Source organism: Cryptomeria japonica, chromosome 2 (assembly GCF_030272615.1).
Source record: "Cryptomeria japonica chromosome 2, Sugi_1.0, whole genome shotgun sequence".
In the NCBI taxonomy this organism is placed as follows: domain Eukaryota; kingdom Viridiplantae; phylum Streptophyta; class Pinopsida; order Cupressales; family Cupressaceae; genus Cryptomeria; species Cryptomeria japonica.
In genome coordinates this window covers 177,310,241-177,325,482 of record NC_081406.1, presented here as the reverse complement: position 1 = coordinate 177,325,482, position 15,242 = coordinate 177,310,241, and the positions used below count along the sequence as shown (strand labels likewise).

Genomic DNA, 15,242 nt, shown 5'->3' with positions numbered 1-15,242 from the left:
ATGATTACCATTTTCCAAATTAATTTTCATCGCGTCAACAACTTTGTGTGAAGGTTAAGGCAGTGCATTTAACATTTATTCCTTAAAAGTACAACAATGAGTGCCACCAGGTGATAAGTGCTCCCAACAGAAAGGTGGATGCCATCTACAATCCTCCTATATGAACATTGTTGACATCATCTATGAAAGCACGGCATAATGGAATGAAGAGCAAAATCCAACAAATCTGCAAAAACAAGAAAGCTAGATAATAATTAATTTGACATGTCCCGAGCCAAAGCCAAAGCTAGGTTGATTTCCTCATTAGCTTCAATATGATTGAAGAAAATATAACCTTCAAGAAGTCTACAACCCTTATTCACCAAGGCATCTACCACGGTTTTGACTTCTCTAAAATAATGTGATATAGTTTATGCTTCAAACACTAGTAATAAACTCCAAGACTCGTACTTAATACACCTAATTTTCCAGCTTGGAGCGTCTAGCTTTTTAAGTGCAAAGATCATATACATAAAGTCCCCGTCTATGTTAAGATTCCTAACTCTGTATTTGATTGCCAATCTTCTCCCAAACACTAAAGCAAGAGCCTTTGCCCCGTTGTTAACATTATTTTGGGTTTCTTAAATGTGTAGAAAATTTGTATCTCTTAGGCTACCTCGGAAGTCAATTCTAATAGGGGGTAAATTGAGAAAATTAAGGTTGTTAGGCAATTTTTGATATCCCAACCAATGTGCCTTTGGTTGCATTTAGGACACTTGAGGTAAAGGTTAAAAGGGGTGTTTTAATTTTTTTGAGGGGTCGGATGGATGGTTTGTTACAAAGTGAAGGAAGAAAGAAGGATAAAAAGAGGGTTGCATGCCTTTTTTATAGCTACGCAGCACACTCTTAGAGGTAAACCCTATTAATTTTATTTTGTTGATCTTCAATTTGTTAGTTCTATTAACAATCGTGTGGCTATTCAAAATTAATCTAAATACAAGTACTTAATTCTACAATGTTCCAACAACTAAATGTATATTCAAATTCAATGAACATCATATATATATATATATATATATAGAGAGAGAGAGTTGGATCAACATTTCATGATAGTTTACTAGTGTATACATATAGAGAACTTCTTGTAAATAAAAATTTTCTTGTATTACTATATTGTGAAATTAGGAGAAGCTACAAAATAATTTCATTTATCCTAAAGACTAAAATAGGCATCATTAATCATGTTTATATCAATTTACTCGACTTCAAATGCTAAAGACTAAAATATATAGTGCGCATGATTCATCTTAATAGGAATACATGGCATCAAGGTAATTTTTAAGGAAACACGTAACTGTCCCACTTTATACGTCAAATAAAATTGAAACACGACACATCGTGTAATTCGGCAAAATATTTTTTACCAGATAGCCGACGGCTAGGAAACGAAAAAGACCCGAGAACAGTGTAATGTCACATTAAACATACTTTAATTTAAATTCTCGATGATGATAAGGTGGAGACGTGAAAAGAAAGCTTTGTTTATGGCATTTTCGGGCTGCTCGCAGACCGATGGATAATGATTATTTAACATGTTTTTATATAGAGCCATGTACCATGTGCTCGTAAGCTCCATCTATCCTCTATATATGCATAGTTATTGTAGGGGCAAATTCAATATAGCTAATTCCTTGTAAGTCTGTCCATACATTCTTCCAATTCTTGCAATCGATGTCGAATCAGGAGCTTCTTCCAATCGATGTCTCGGGGGACGTGGGTGCTAGAATCCTGAGTGTCGATGGAGGAGGAGTACGAGGTCTTATTCCTGTGCAATTACTCAAATTCTTAGAGCACCAGTTGCAGGTACAGTTTATAAATTGTATTCTTTTGCTGCACAATTCATATAGTTTTATTTGCACAAATGTATTACTTACTGAAATGCTTCGTTTTTATCAGAAATTGGATGGGGAAGATGCCAGACTAGCAGATTATTTCAATATAATGGCAGGTACCAGCACTGGAGGTCTCATCACCACAATGTTAGCCAATGAAGATGAAGAATAGACGAGGATGATTCTTACGATGATATGTGCAGGCGAAAGTAGATCCGCTGAAGAATCCACATCTAATGGACGTATGCCTCTCCACAACTGCAGCTCCTACCTATTTTCCATCTCACCAGTTTACAACAAATTCCAGTGACGGAAAGACCCAAGTTTTTAACTTAGTAGATGGAGGAGTAGCGGCTAATAATCCTGTAATGCCTGCTTGTATTATGAGTAGAGATTTTGATCAGATTTTTATTTCACATCAATAAACTATTATAAGGTTCTCACAACAATTTTCTAATTATGCAGACCTTGATAGCAATGAACTTAGTCACTCGAGCAGTTCATCAGGATACAAGAATAGTCGACAAAAAGGTATTGTATTGTATTGTATTTTGATACTATTTAGAATAAACATCTCATATAAAACGAATGCTTGATGCTGGGAAATATTAATTAGAAGCTCAACTATGTTAACCAGAGGTTGTTATTTACAGGAGCACCTTGACCACTTTGTTGTACTTTCTCTTGGAACGGGATTAGAAGAGGGTATTGAATGGGACGCAAAAAAGGCTGCCACATGGGGAAGCTTGAAGTGGATTACTCACGATGGAAGAACGCCTCTCATAGAATCTATCATGAATGCAAGTTCAGACATGGTCAACATTCATACAGCTTTGATGCTCCATCATGTCAAAGAAAACTATCTTAGAATCCAGGTCTTTTTCATAGTTTCCAATAATGTTCCTTGAAACGATAAGGCCTCTAGATCTATAATTCTACAGACCATGTTTCTGCTGTAATTTTCTGTATGGTTAACATGTGGGCTTTCATACTGTAGGAATGGCAACTAAAAGTAAGCGAAGCAAAGATGGACCTCAGTACGGATGAGAACCTGAGGAATCTTGTGAAGAAAGGCCAGGAACTATTGGATAAGCCTGTTAGAAGTTTAAATTTGGAGACTGGGCGTCCTGAGACAGTGAAGAACGACTACACAAACAGGATGGCATTGACTAAGTATCTCCCATAACTCTCTAACTCTTCCTTGTATTTTCAGATCCTAGTTTCCTATCATTTTGTTCTCACCATAACTAATATTTCCACTTGCCAGAATGGCTGAACGACTCTCCAAGGAGAAGAAGTTGAGGGATAAACGGAGCGCATCTTCTGCACAGCTGATTTATGTAGTGGTAAATACAGCAATTCAAGATTTAGCTGTGTTTTTGCCAACTAATAGATGTCATTTCACTGTGTTTTTTTTTTATAGCTAAATTATTATTTTATGTTCTCCAAATATTAATAGCATTGCAGTTGTGGACAACAAGGCAATGTAAGTTTTATATTCATTCCAAAAGTGCTTGGAGTGGATGCATAAACGTTCCCTACAACACTTAGTTGGGCATCTTCAAGGAATTGTCTTATTATTGTATTCTTTACTGATAACACTGTATTCGGGGAATGGTTTGTATTATCGTTGGATTAAAGAGTATAGATGTTATTATGATTTTTGTTTGGTTTTTAATAATATTTTTAATTATAGAAGATTTGAAGTCAGTATTATTTGGATGCCTAAAACATTTAATACTTGATCAATCAATTATGATAAGAAATCAGAAATTGAGGGTATCCAGTCTTATCCTTATTATGTTTGTTCAACTAGTTTTATAAATAATAGATTCATTTAAAACGATTCAAATTTGACAAAAAAAAAAATTAAAATTTCTTATTTTATCCAAATTTTTTAATCAACAGAAAGCTTAATGTCAATCACTTAACATCAGATCATTCATGTTCAGTCCGCAGTGCAGAGCTATTGAATAGTGATGATTCCCCTCTACCATCTTGGAAACATATTTGTGTGCTTGCAAATTCCTTTCGTAAAATCTCGGAAGCAAAGTGGCGGGAACAACAATAATGGGGAGAAATATTTCGAGATGAGAATGTTAAGAAAACAGAAAAAAATTAAGCTTACAGCAGATTAAACAGAAAATACAAATTGCATAGAGATAACGAATCACATAATGAAGAAGTTGAGGGATAAACAGAGCGCATCTTTTGTACTTTCCGTGAATGACCATTCCAATGGCCATGGTGTTGGAATAAACATCTGAACTTCTTTCTTCCATTCCAGTCACACCTTATGCTAGAACTTTTGTGTAGAGCTTTTAATAAAAAAACATTTCAGGGTGTTGGTGAGCCACACAGCTAATTAGTTTAGCAGCAAACAACGCAATTCATGCCATGTCGCTCTGTCTTCTTTTCAGCTAAATGATAACTTTATGTTCTCAAAACATTAATTACGTTGAATAATTAGAGATTGACCAGCCAATATTGTAAGGTTTATGTTCATTCCAAAAGTGCTTGGAGTGGATGCATAAACGTCCCTTACAGCACTTAGTTGGGCCTCTTCAAAGAATTCTGTCTTATTATTGCATTATTCAGTGACAACATTGTACATGGGACTGGTTTGTATCGTCGTTGCATTGAATGTGTGACATGATTCTTCCATTTATAATGCTCCTTACAAGCTACTCATGGCATAGATGTTACTATTGTATTTAAAATCATTTTAATAGTTGATCAGCCTATCTTGTTCGATTAATTGAAATGAATTATTGTTTGACTTTAGTAATGCTTAGATTTTACTCTATCTCATTTATTTTTATAATATTAAATTTTTTAATTTTATGGAATCAAAATTAATGAGGATTAAAATTAAGATGAGGCATAATTAGGTAGAATAAAGATTAAGATCAAAGTTGAAAATAGTTCAAATATATTTATAATCTTTTTAGATAATTATAATAAAAAATTATATTTAAGAATAAATTTATTGTTATAATTATAGTTAGAGAGATTAAGTTGGAATCACAATTATATTATATTTTTAATTAAGATATGATTATAAAAATAATTAATTAGAAAGCATTAAATTAATTTAAGAGGGATTTTTTTTTTATAACTAAAATTATATAATCTTATTTTAACTATATAATGATTCAATTTAGGATTGAAAATATATAAAATACAATACATATAATATTTATTATTAATCAAAACTTTAAAAAACTATAAACTAGCTTTAAATATTTCAATTAATCATATTATAACTTGAATTTTAATTAATATTTACTTTAAGTATAAAAAAGTTGGATCTTAAAAGGTGAGTGAGTAAGGAACCAATCTGTCGTTTGGTTTATGAGAAGCCTCTTATTTCTCAAAATATTGGTCAGTGGGAGGGCAATGAGGTATTTAAAGTGTCATTTTTAGAGGAGCGAGTTTCAAGATATCTCTCATAGCTTCAAAGCAGGGCTCTTATTGGTAAGATCTGGAATTTCTCTCCAAATATTAATAAGCTTTCAAATTGGGGTCAATGAATTTTTTTATAACGATAATGGTAGTGGATTTTTTATTATGATATTTTCTATTAAGTCTGATCAAGATTGTGCTCATAGATGCAAATCTTGGTTTTTTGAGGGTCTTGGCTTGTTTACTCAATCATGGGTACCTAATTTTAACCCCCATTTAACCATAATAAATTTTTCCCTCTTTTGGGTATTTTGGCACTCTCTCCCATTGGAATATTGAGATTTGGACATCATTCAAACATTAGGAAATCAGATGGGCATTTTTCTGAGGTGCGATCTCCATTCGTTAGAACATGCAAATATTCTACTCTTGTTTTGTCTTCTTCTTGATCTGTATAAAATTCTTGTCAATCTATTGTTATTCAACCTAAATATGATTGTTGGGTTCAACAAAATGTGATAGAAATAAGTTAACTATAGTGGATGAGCATATCGACAATCTAGGTCATTTCACCTTAGCCTATCATGCCACCCACAATGAAGAAATAAGGGTGTTTAAGGATTTGGTCTGTAACTCTAATCTATGTTCATTTGCATCAAATTTAGCCTCTTTCTCTATAATGAAATACATAAATATGTCTCTTGCAATGTTTGAAGAAGCTCCTTCTTAGAGGCCAACCAAGAATTCTCAATTGGTAGTCTTCACAGTGTCCTTTTTCAATTCCCCTTCCCTCAAATCTAATCTTAGAAGGTTTCTTTCAAGCCAAAGCCTTCTTCTGGGGTCTTCAATTCAAGTAACTGTTCCAAATTTTTCTTCTAACCAAGCTGTTACTTTGACCTAATCTCAGTCATGCTTCTGAGATAGAGTTCTCAGCAAGGATGGTTTTGTGTTTACCCCCATATTGTTTTGATTAATAAAGGTGGGATAGGCCTGTACCAATGCATAACCACAAAGTGACACCAAGAGTGGATGAGGGATGCACAACCAACCAAAAAAAATCCTACCAAACACAACAAAAACCCTAACAGGGAGAACAGATAGCCAACACCTAAACTAAAAAACCAACATGCAGAAGAAAAAAATTAAAAAAATGTAGGTCCACCAAAACACAAAACATCTCTCTCACACAGGCACCAAGTGATGGCCTACTACTTGGGGGTATCCTTGTCCTGCCAATCTTGACACAAACTAAGCACTTTATTAGAAAAAATAATTTTTTCACTTGAACTAATCCCAGAACCATTTAGGAGACCAACGCAGAGTCAGGGCTAGCCTTAATCATCAACGCACTGGGGCCGGATCTCGTGGGAAAGGAATCCATGCGCCATCATTCTTTCACCCTTCTCATTTCTATCTCATCATGGATAGCCTATAGGGAGGCATTGTTCTTGCTAGCCACATCTCTGCAAGCATAGTTGACCTCCTCAATTTTGTTTTTAAGGGCCCCCTAGGTTTTATTGACCTCTTCAAGCTCATGCTTGCTGCTCGGATTCTTTATCGTAGAGTCCATGTCTATAAAATTTCCACCCACCATTTCCCACTACCCCATAATGTCCACAAGATCATTAGCAATTTTCCAAACTCTATCCCCATCCAACTCATCAACCCATGTGTTGTCCCTAGCCTCAACCTTGGCTGTCGCCTCAAGCCCATTGTTCTTATTCATCGCCACATTCATTTGCATGAAGAGACATTCAATCAACTCTTCCGGAATTTGAGCGTCCTCATGCAGGTGCTTCACAATTTTTTCTACTACAGTTGAAGTGGTTCTCTTAACGTTGGAATTACTAAGGGAGGTTTAAGGGGGAGGACTAGGGTTTCCTTCAATCTTAGCAAGGGACGAATCCGCCCTTAAGCTATCCGAGGAGCCTAAATCCTCTGAGGATAGAGACTTAGAGCCAGAATGAACAATCTCGTTAACCACATCTTGTTGTATCTGAAACTGGACACCCACATCTTGGTAGTAACAATGCCCCTAAATTTGGAAGTAACAATGCCCCTAAATTTGGAAGTAACAATGCCCCTAAATTTGGCAATTATAGCAGGGTTTTTCCTATTGGGAAACTTAGAACTAGAGTGAGGCATAATCTATTCTACAAAATTAGACGGGGTAACAATAAGGTAAATATTCAGATTTGGATCAGAGGTAGACCCAGCCGCAATGGAAGGGACCCCAATAGAGGGGGACAAAGGCAAGTAGAAACTATACACTCTCCATATACAACCGTCGTGGAGAGGGGGTTTGCCCTTTTCCATGGATTTACAAATAGATTGAGAAAAATAAGACATAATCCAGAAGGGGAAATTCATTCATACCCCATACTGGAGATGATAGCATCGGAAAAGTCTACATATGGAAGCTTCTTTTCTTACCATCCAAGGTGAAGTAATTCATTACCATCAAAGCCACATCCTTCCTAATGCAGAGGAGATCATCCCTGTTGTAGCCACTTTGATGCTTGAAAACTCCCTCTCTCCGTTCAAAAAGCTGATCAAAGTCATCCTCGTAATTCCCTTAGGGATTTTTTGGGAAGGACACATCATCAAGGTCCAACCTTGTCACCTTCCTAGAAGTCCTTGTCAAAACCACAAAAGTAACACTGCCATTGTTCAGATTCCTATTGTCCCAAGCATTAACAAAATTAAGAGAGAGCTTAGACTCATGGCTAGTCATCCATTCAACATAATTATATAGGTTCCCTTTAATCACCCTATCCCACACCTCCTCATTATTTTTGAATTTGGAGTAATTATCAGGTTCAGTCTAAATCAAATAGCCACCCATAGTTGCAAGATATAAAACCAAGTTGAGGAACTGACAAGCTTGGGGAATATAGTGGTAGGTAGTACCATCAATGATTTTTAAATCTCACCAACTTAATCAACGAGGAAAGTAAATGGCAAGGTGGAAAATTTCAAAAAATCCAACTTTGAGATTATGCATCATTAATTGATGAGTCCTTCAAGATCGTGGGACGAGCGTCCACCGATATTTCATGCAAGTGGATGCATATTTTAAAATTATTAACATGCATGCCCATCCCCACCAACTTATCTTCCACACAGTTGCCTTCCCATCTCATGCCACAAAACCTGACGTCTCCTAGAAAGGGAAGGAGCTCGTGACACTTGGCAATGAGAGAATTAATTTTCCAATCCGGTTTTGTTTCCTTCCTAAGCATCGTGATGGTATTTCTTAAGTCACCTTCAATAGTGGCACACTTAAGTCCCTTTTTCCTGGCCATGATCAACCCATAATAAACAACTGCCACTTTAGCCATATTGTTGCATTGTTTGTGGAATTGTAGATCCCTATAGGTGGTTTTCTATTATGGTAGATTCCTATATCTCTTTTTTCCCAAAAATCCAACGAAACGTGAGTCATGTGAGACACAAACAACACTTTATCATGAAAACGTAAAGTATTAAAAATTGGGGTTATTAAAAAATAATTATTTGACAGCATTCAAAACATATATAGAAGGCCCAAACCTATATGAGTGAGATACACAAATGGCCATAAACATATATAATTTCAAGAAAAGGGCAAGCTAAGAGTGTCAAATTAAAATAGATTTTTTAATATTTCTTGCTTCCCAAAAACCAACGAAATCTAAGCCATGTGAGACCAAAAAAATGATTTTTCATGAAAGTATAAAGTATTCAAAATTGAGGTTACTCTCCCCAACCTGATCGACGAGAGACTTGTCCCTAGAAAGTTTTGTTCATCGAATTTGAGAAGACACAGACCCATCAGTATCTTTACTGAGTAAGCTTTTCTTTTGAGAAGGTGATTAATGACATAAAAGACATCTGAGATCTTATCCGCTGCAACTGGGGATATTATTTCTGAAGACAAACCTAATTCTCCTTCAAAATATTTACGATTACCATTTTCCAAATTAATTTTCATGGCGTCAACAACTTTGTGTGAAGGTTAAGGCAGTGCATTTAACATTTATTCCTTAAAAGTACAACAATGAGTGCCACCAGGTGATAAGTGCTACCAACAGAAAGGTGGATGCCATCTACAATCCTCCTATATGAACATTGTTGACATCATCTATGAAAGCATGGGATAATGGAATGAAGAGCTAAATCCAACAAATATGCAAAAACAAGAAAGCTAGATAATAATTAATTTGACATGTCCCGAGCCAAAGCCAAAGCTAGGTTGATTTCCTCATTAGCTTCAATATGATTGAAGAAAATATAACCTTCAAGAAGTCTACAACCCTTATTCACCAAGGCATCTACCATGGTTTTGATTTCTCTAAAACAATGTGATATAGTTTATGCTTCAAACACTAGTAATAAACTCCAGGACTCGTACTTAATACACCTAATTTTCCAGCTTGGAGCATCTAGCTTTTTAAGTGCAGAGATCATATACATAAAGTCCCCCTCTATGTTAAGATTCCTAACTCTTTATTTGATTGCCAATCTTCTCCCAAACACTAAAGCAAGAGCCTTCGCCCCGTTGTTAACATTATTTTGGGTTTCTTAAATGTGTAGAAAATTTGTATCTCTTAAGCTACCTCGGAAGTCAATTCTAATAGGGGGTAAATTGAGAAAATTAAGGTTGTTAGGCAATTTTTGATATCCCAACCAATGTGCCTTTGGTTGCATTTAGGACACTTGAGGTAAAGGTTAAAAGGGGTGTTTTAATTTTTTTGAGGGGTCGGATGGATGGTTTGTTACAAAGTGAAGGAAGAAAGAAGGATAAAAAGAGGGTTGCATACCTTTTTTATAGCTACGTAGCACACTCTTAGAGGTAAACCCTATTAATTTTATTTTGTTGATCTTCAATTTGTTAGTGTTATTAACAATCGCGTGGCTATTCAAAATTAATCTAAATACAAGTACTTAATTCTACAGTGTTCCAACAACTAAATATATATTCAAATTCGATGAACATCATATATATATTTGGATCAAAATTTCATGATAGTTTACTAGTGTATACATATAGAGAACTTCTTGTAATTAAGAAATTTTTTGTATTACTATATTGTGAAATTAGAAGAAGCTACAAAATAATTTCATTTATCCTAAAGACTAAAATAGGCATCATTAATCATGTTTATATCAATTTACTCGACTTCAAATGCTAAAGACAAAAATATATAGTGCGCATGATTCATCTTAATAGGAATACATGGCATCAAGGTAATTTTTAAGGAAACACGTAACTGTCCCACTTTATAAGTCAAATAAAATTGAAACACGACACATAGTGGAATTCGGCAAAATATTTTTTACCAGATAGGCGGCGGCTAGGAAACGAAAATGTCACATTAAACATAATTTAATTTAAATTCTCGATGATGACAAGGTGGAGACGTGAAAAGAAAGCTTTGTTTATGGCATTTTCGGGCTGCTCGCAGACCGATGGATAATGATTATTTAACATGTGTTTATATATCCTCATAATGATTATTTAACATGTTTTTATATAGAGCCATGTACCATGTGCTTGTAACCTCCATCCATCCTCTATATATGCATAGTTATTGTAGGGGCAAATTCAATATAGCTAATTCCTTGTAAGTCTGTCCATACATTCTTCCAATTCTTGCAATCGATGTCGAATCAGGAGCTTCTTCCAATCGATGTCTCGGGGGACGTGGGTGCTAGAATCCTGAGTGTCGATGGAGGAGGAGTACGGGGTCTTATTCCTGTGCAGTTGTTCAAATTCTTAGAGAAGCAGTTGCAGGTACAGTTTATAAATTGTATTCTTTAGCTGCACAATTCATATAGTTTTATTTGCACAAATGTATTACTTACTGAAATGCTTCGTTTTTATCAGAAATTGGATGGGGAAGATGCCAGACTAGCAGATTATTTCAATATAATGGCAGGTACCAGCACTGGAGGTCTCATCACCACAATGTTAGCCACTCCAGACCCGAATGACCACAAACACAATCGTCCTTTTAGTACCCAGAAAATTGAAGATTTCTACTTGAAGAATGCGAGTTTGATATTTCCTCAACCAAGGTTAGTAGCAAGTGATTGCAATATTTGTGGTAAAATTCTCTAGCACCAAATATTTGTTGTGTTTACGCAAAACTTCTCGTGTTGTTGGACTTGTAGCAAATGGAATATTTTTCACGGCATTTTTGGTCCCAAATACAATGGCAAACATCTGGTCGATATCTTAGAACAAGAGAAATTTCACGAAAGACGGCTGTGTGATACGGCTACTAACCTGGTGATACCCACCTTCGATATCAAGACGCAGTTTCCTACAATTTTCGCCAGTCATGAGGTATTTCATTTTATTTTATAGGATGATCTTGAGTTATGAAGATGAAGAATAGACGAGGATGATTCTTACGATGATATGTGCAGGCGAAAGTAGATCCGCTGAAGAATCCACATCTAATGGACGTATGCCTCTCCACAACTGCAGCTCCTACCTATTTTCCATCTCACCAGTTTACAACAAATTCCAGTGACGGAAAGACCCAAGTTTTTAACTTAGTAGATGGAGGAGTAGCGGCTAATAATCCTGTAATGCCTGCTTGTATTATGAGTAGAGATTTTGATCAGATTTTTATTTCACATCAATAAACTATTATAAGGGTCTCACAACAATTTTCTAATTATGCAGACCTTGATAGCAATGAACTTAGTCACTCGAGCAGTTCATCAGGATACAAGAATAGTCGACAAAAAGGTACTGTATTGTATCGTATTTTGATACTATTTAGAATAAACATCTCATATAAAACGAATGCTTGATGCTGGGAAATATTAATTAGAAGCTCAACTATGTTAACCAGAGGTTGTTATTTACAGGAGCACCTTGACCACTTTATTGTACTTTCTCTTGGAACGGGATTAGAAGAGGGTATTGAATGGGACGCAAAAAAGGCTGCCACATGGGGAAGCTTGAAGTGGATTACTCACGATGGAAGAACGCCTCTCATAGAATCTATCATGAATGCAAGTTCAGACATGGTCAACATTCATACAGCTTTGATGCTCCATCATGTCAAAGAAAACTATCTTAGAATCCAGGTCTTTTTCATAGTTTCCAATAATGTTCCTTGAAACGATAAGGCCTCTAGATCTATAATTCTACAGACCATGTTTCTGCTATAATTTTCTGTATGGTTAACATGTGGGCTTTCATACTGTAGGAATGGCAACTAAAAGGAAGCGAAGCAAAGATGGACCTCAGTACGGACGAGAACCTGAGGAATCTTGTGAAGAAAGGCCAGGAACTATTGGATAAGCCTGTTAGAAGTTTAAATTTGGAGACTGGGCGTCCTGAGACAGTGAAGAACGACTGCACAAACAGGATGGCATTGACTAAGTATCTCCTATAACTCTCTAACTCTTCCTTGTATTTTCAGATCCTAGTTTCCTATCCTTTTGTTCTCACCATAACTATCATTTCCACTTGCCAGAATGGCTGAACGACTCTCCAAGGAGAAGAAGTTGAGGGATAAACGGAGCGCATCTTCTGCACTTTCTATGAATGGCCATAGTGTTGGAATAAACATCTGAACTTCTTTCTTCCATTCCAATCACACCTTACGCTAGAATTTTGTGTATAATTTTTAATTAAAAAACATATCAGGGTGTTGGTGAGCCACACAGCTGATTTGTGTAATGGTAAACACAGCAATTCAAGATTTAGCTGTGTTTTTGCCAACTAATAGATGCCATTTCATTCTGTTTTTTTTTATAGCTAAATTATTATTTTATGTTCTCCAAATATTAATAGCGTTGCAGTTGTGGACAACAAGGCAATGTAAGTTTTATATTCGTTCCAAAAGTGCTTGGAGTGGATGCATAAACGTTCCCTACAGCACTTAGTTGGGCCTCTTCAAGGAATTGTCTTATTATTGTATTCTTTACTGATAACATTGTATTCGGGGAATGGTTTGTATTATCGTTGGATTAAAAAATATAGATGTTATTATGATATTTGTTTGGTTTTTAATAGTATTTTTAATTATAGAAGATTTGAAGTCAGTATTATTTGGATGCCTAAAACATTTAATACTTGATCAATCAATTATGATAAGAAATCAAAAATTGAGGGTATCCAGTCTTATCCTTATTATGTTCATTCAACTAGTTTTATAAATAATAGATTCATTTAAAACAATTCAAATTTGAAAAAAAAAATTTTAAAATTTCTTATTTTATCCAAATTTTTTAATCAACAGAAAGCTTAAAGTCAATCACTTAACATCAGATCATTCATGTTCAGTCCGCAGTGCAGAGCTATTAAATAGTGATGATTCCCCTCTACCATCTTGGAAACATATTTGTGTGCTTGCAAATTCCTTTCGTAAAATCTCGGAAGCAAAGTGGCGGGAACAGCAATAATGTGGAGAAATATTTCGAGATGAGAATGTTAAGAAAACAGAAAAAAATTAAGCTTACAGCAGATTAAACAGAAAATACAAATTGCATAGAGATAACGAATCACATAATGAAGTAGTTGAGGGATAAACACAGCGCATCTTCTGTACTTTCTGTGAATGACCATTCCACTGGCCATGGTGTTGGAATAAACATCTGAACTTCTTTCTTCCATTCCAGTCACACCTTATGCTAGAATTTTTGTGTAGAGCTTTTAATAAAAAAACATTTCAGGGTTTTGGTGAGCCACACAGCTAATGTGTGCTTAAATATTCCTTTCGTAAAATCTGGGAAGCAATGTGGCCGGAGCAGTAATAATGGGGAGAAATATTTCAAGATGAGAATGTTAAGCAAACAAAAAAATTTAAACTTACAGCAGATTAAACAGAAAATACAAATTGCATAGAGATAACGAATCACATAACGAAATTAAAGTATCAATTGTCCCTGCAATGATGTCGGTTATGAATAAAATTTGACAAGGGTAAAGATCACATAAAAAATAATTATACATTCCCTTTAGTGGATTTGCACAAATCATTCCAACTTGACCATTCAAAGAGCAGATGAAAAAAGGTCTTTTTGACACCAATGGTACTCTGAACTGAAGGCCTTTATCATGTCTTGTCAAATTTAGCACTTTCCTAGCTTCTCTTAAAAAAATTATCATCACAAGGGTGACTACCACTCAAATTAATAACAGCCAAGGATCTTTCCAATATATCCTTCACATTTAAAACTAGTAGATATTAGTCCTGTTTTTAAACAATGGTAAATAACGTGTTGGCATGACACTTAAGTCATGGAGCTTCTCTGATAAAAGTTGTTTATGCCTTTCTAAGATCCACAAAGCAATAGTATAGGCTTTTGCTTAACAGATCTTTAATTTTTCAATGATTGTTTAATGTATTAACAACTATTAGTGGTTTGAAATTTGAGATTGTCTGCCCTCCTCCAAATAATTTAAATTTATTGAAGCGAGGGAGAATTATAGAAGCCAACCTTCAAAAATCAGTCTCTAATTCTCCTCTAAAACAATGCCAAACCTATATATAAGCTGTCTATTAGTTTGCCCCAATCTCCTTGGATTTGAGCTATCTCGAAGTGAAACAAAAAGATAGATCATTGAGCATCTAAAATTATCTTGTTAGAGTCAAGGAACACTGAGAGGGCGGGGGTTAATCAGTGTTATACCAGAAATCAAATTAACAAAATTATTCTTTATTCACCGGTTAGCGATCTATAACAGTAAATAACATAAGCAAGCAATGAATAAACCACAGATCCACAACACCGAAATTTTACATGGAAACCCGGAGAGGAAAAAAAATGGTGGGTCTGGAACCCACAATATTCATATACCATGGACAAGAGTACATAAATATTACATAGATGGGGAATGCACTTGCATTCAGGGTCACTGCATAGAGCTCACTACTCAATTAAAATGACCCAGAAGGCTAAAACCTTTAGGGAAGTCTGACTGGCTTATAATTTGATTACAATGAGGAAATACAATTA

At 35.2% G+C, this 15,242-nt stretch overlaps 3 protein-coding genes across 3 annotated transcripts; all 3 read left to right on the top strand.

Annotated features, from left to right (window-relative positions):
* Nucleotides 1-1,710: 1,710 nt before the first annotated feature.
* On the top strand, nucleotides 1,711-3,402 carry LOC131859609 (patatin-like protein 2). Its single transcript, XM_059213564.1, has 8 exons — nucleotides 1,711-1,842; nucleotides 1,936-2,002; nucleotides 2,136-2,236; nucleotides 2,337-2,402; nucleotides 2,525-2,746; nucleotides 2,869-3,044; nucleotides 3,139-3,246; nucleotides 3,339-3,402. The coding sequence occupies exons 1-8, from the start codon at nucleotides 1,711-1,713 to the stop codon at nucleotides 3,400-3,402; spliced, it is 936 nt and encodes a 311-aa protein (XP_059069547.1).
* A 7,518-nt stretch (nucleotides 3,403-10,920) lies between these two features.
* On the top strand, nucleotides 10,921-12,395 carry LOC131859607 (patatin-like protein 2). Its single transcript, XM_059213559.1, has 6 exons — nucleotides 10,921-11,052; nucleotides 11,146-11,336; nucleotides 11,433-11,607; nucleotides 11,691-11,852; nucleotides 11,953-12,018; nucleotides 12,141-12,395. Exons 1-6 carry the CDS (start codon nucleotides 10,921-10,923, stop codon nucleotides 12,393-12,395), a joined length of 981 nt encoding a protein of 326 aa, XP_059069542.1.
* Nucleotides 12,396-12,472: 77 nt separating this feature from the next.
* Nucleotides 12,473-13,230, top strand: LOC131873712 (patatin-like protein 3). The gene is made up of 2 exons (XM_059216895.1): nucleotides 12,473-12,660; nucleotides 12,755-13,230. The coding sequence occupies exons 1-2, from the start codon at nucleotides 12,515-12,517 to the stop codon at nucleotides 12,852-12,854; spliced, it is 246 nt and encodes an 81-aa protein (XP_059072878.1). The 5' UTR covers nucleotides 12,473-12,514; the 3' UTR covers nucleotides 12,855-13,230.
* Nucleotides 13,231-15,242: the final 2,012 nt, after the last annotated feature.

Bases quoted from the DNA above. Each gene is read 5' to 3' on its own strand.
- LOC131859609 (XM_059213564.1), top strand. From the start codon at position 1,711: ATGTCGAATCAGGAGCTTCTTCCAATCGATGTCTCGGGGGACGTGGGT. The intron at 2,003-2,135 runs GTCTCATCACCA...CCACAACTGCAG, and splicing joins GGCAGGTACCAGCACTGGAG to CTCCTACCTATTTTCCATCT. The intron at 2,747-2,868 runs GTCTTTTTCATA...TTCATACTGTAG, and splicing joins AAAACTATCTTAGAATCCAG to GAATGGCAACTAAAAGTAAG.
- LOC131859607 (XM_059213559.1), top strand. From the start codon at position 10,921: ATGTCGAATCAGGAGCTTCTTCCAATCGATGTCTCGGGGGACGTGGGT. The intron at 11,337-11,432 runs GTTAGTAGCAAG...TTGGACTTGTAG, and splicing joins TTGATATTTCCTCAACCAAG to CAAATGGAATATTTTTCACG. The intron at 11,853-11,952 runs GTAATGCCTGCT...CTAATTATGCAG, and splicing joins GAGTAGCGGCTAATAATCCT to ACCTTGATAGCAATGAACTT.
- LOC131873712 (XM_059216895.1), top strand. From the start codon at position 12,515: ATGGACCTCAGTACGGACGAGAACCTGAGGAATCTTGTGAAGAAAGGC. The intron at 12,661-12,754 runs GTATCTCCTATA...TCCACTTGCCAG, and splicing joins AACAGGATGGCATTGACTAA to AATGGCTGAACGACTCTCCA.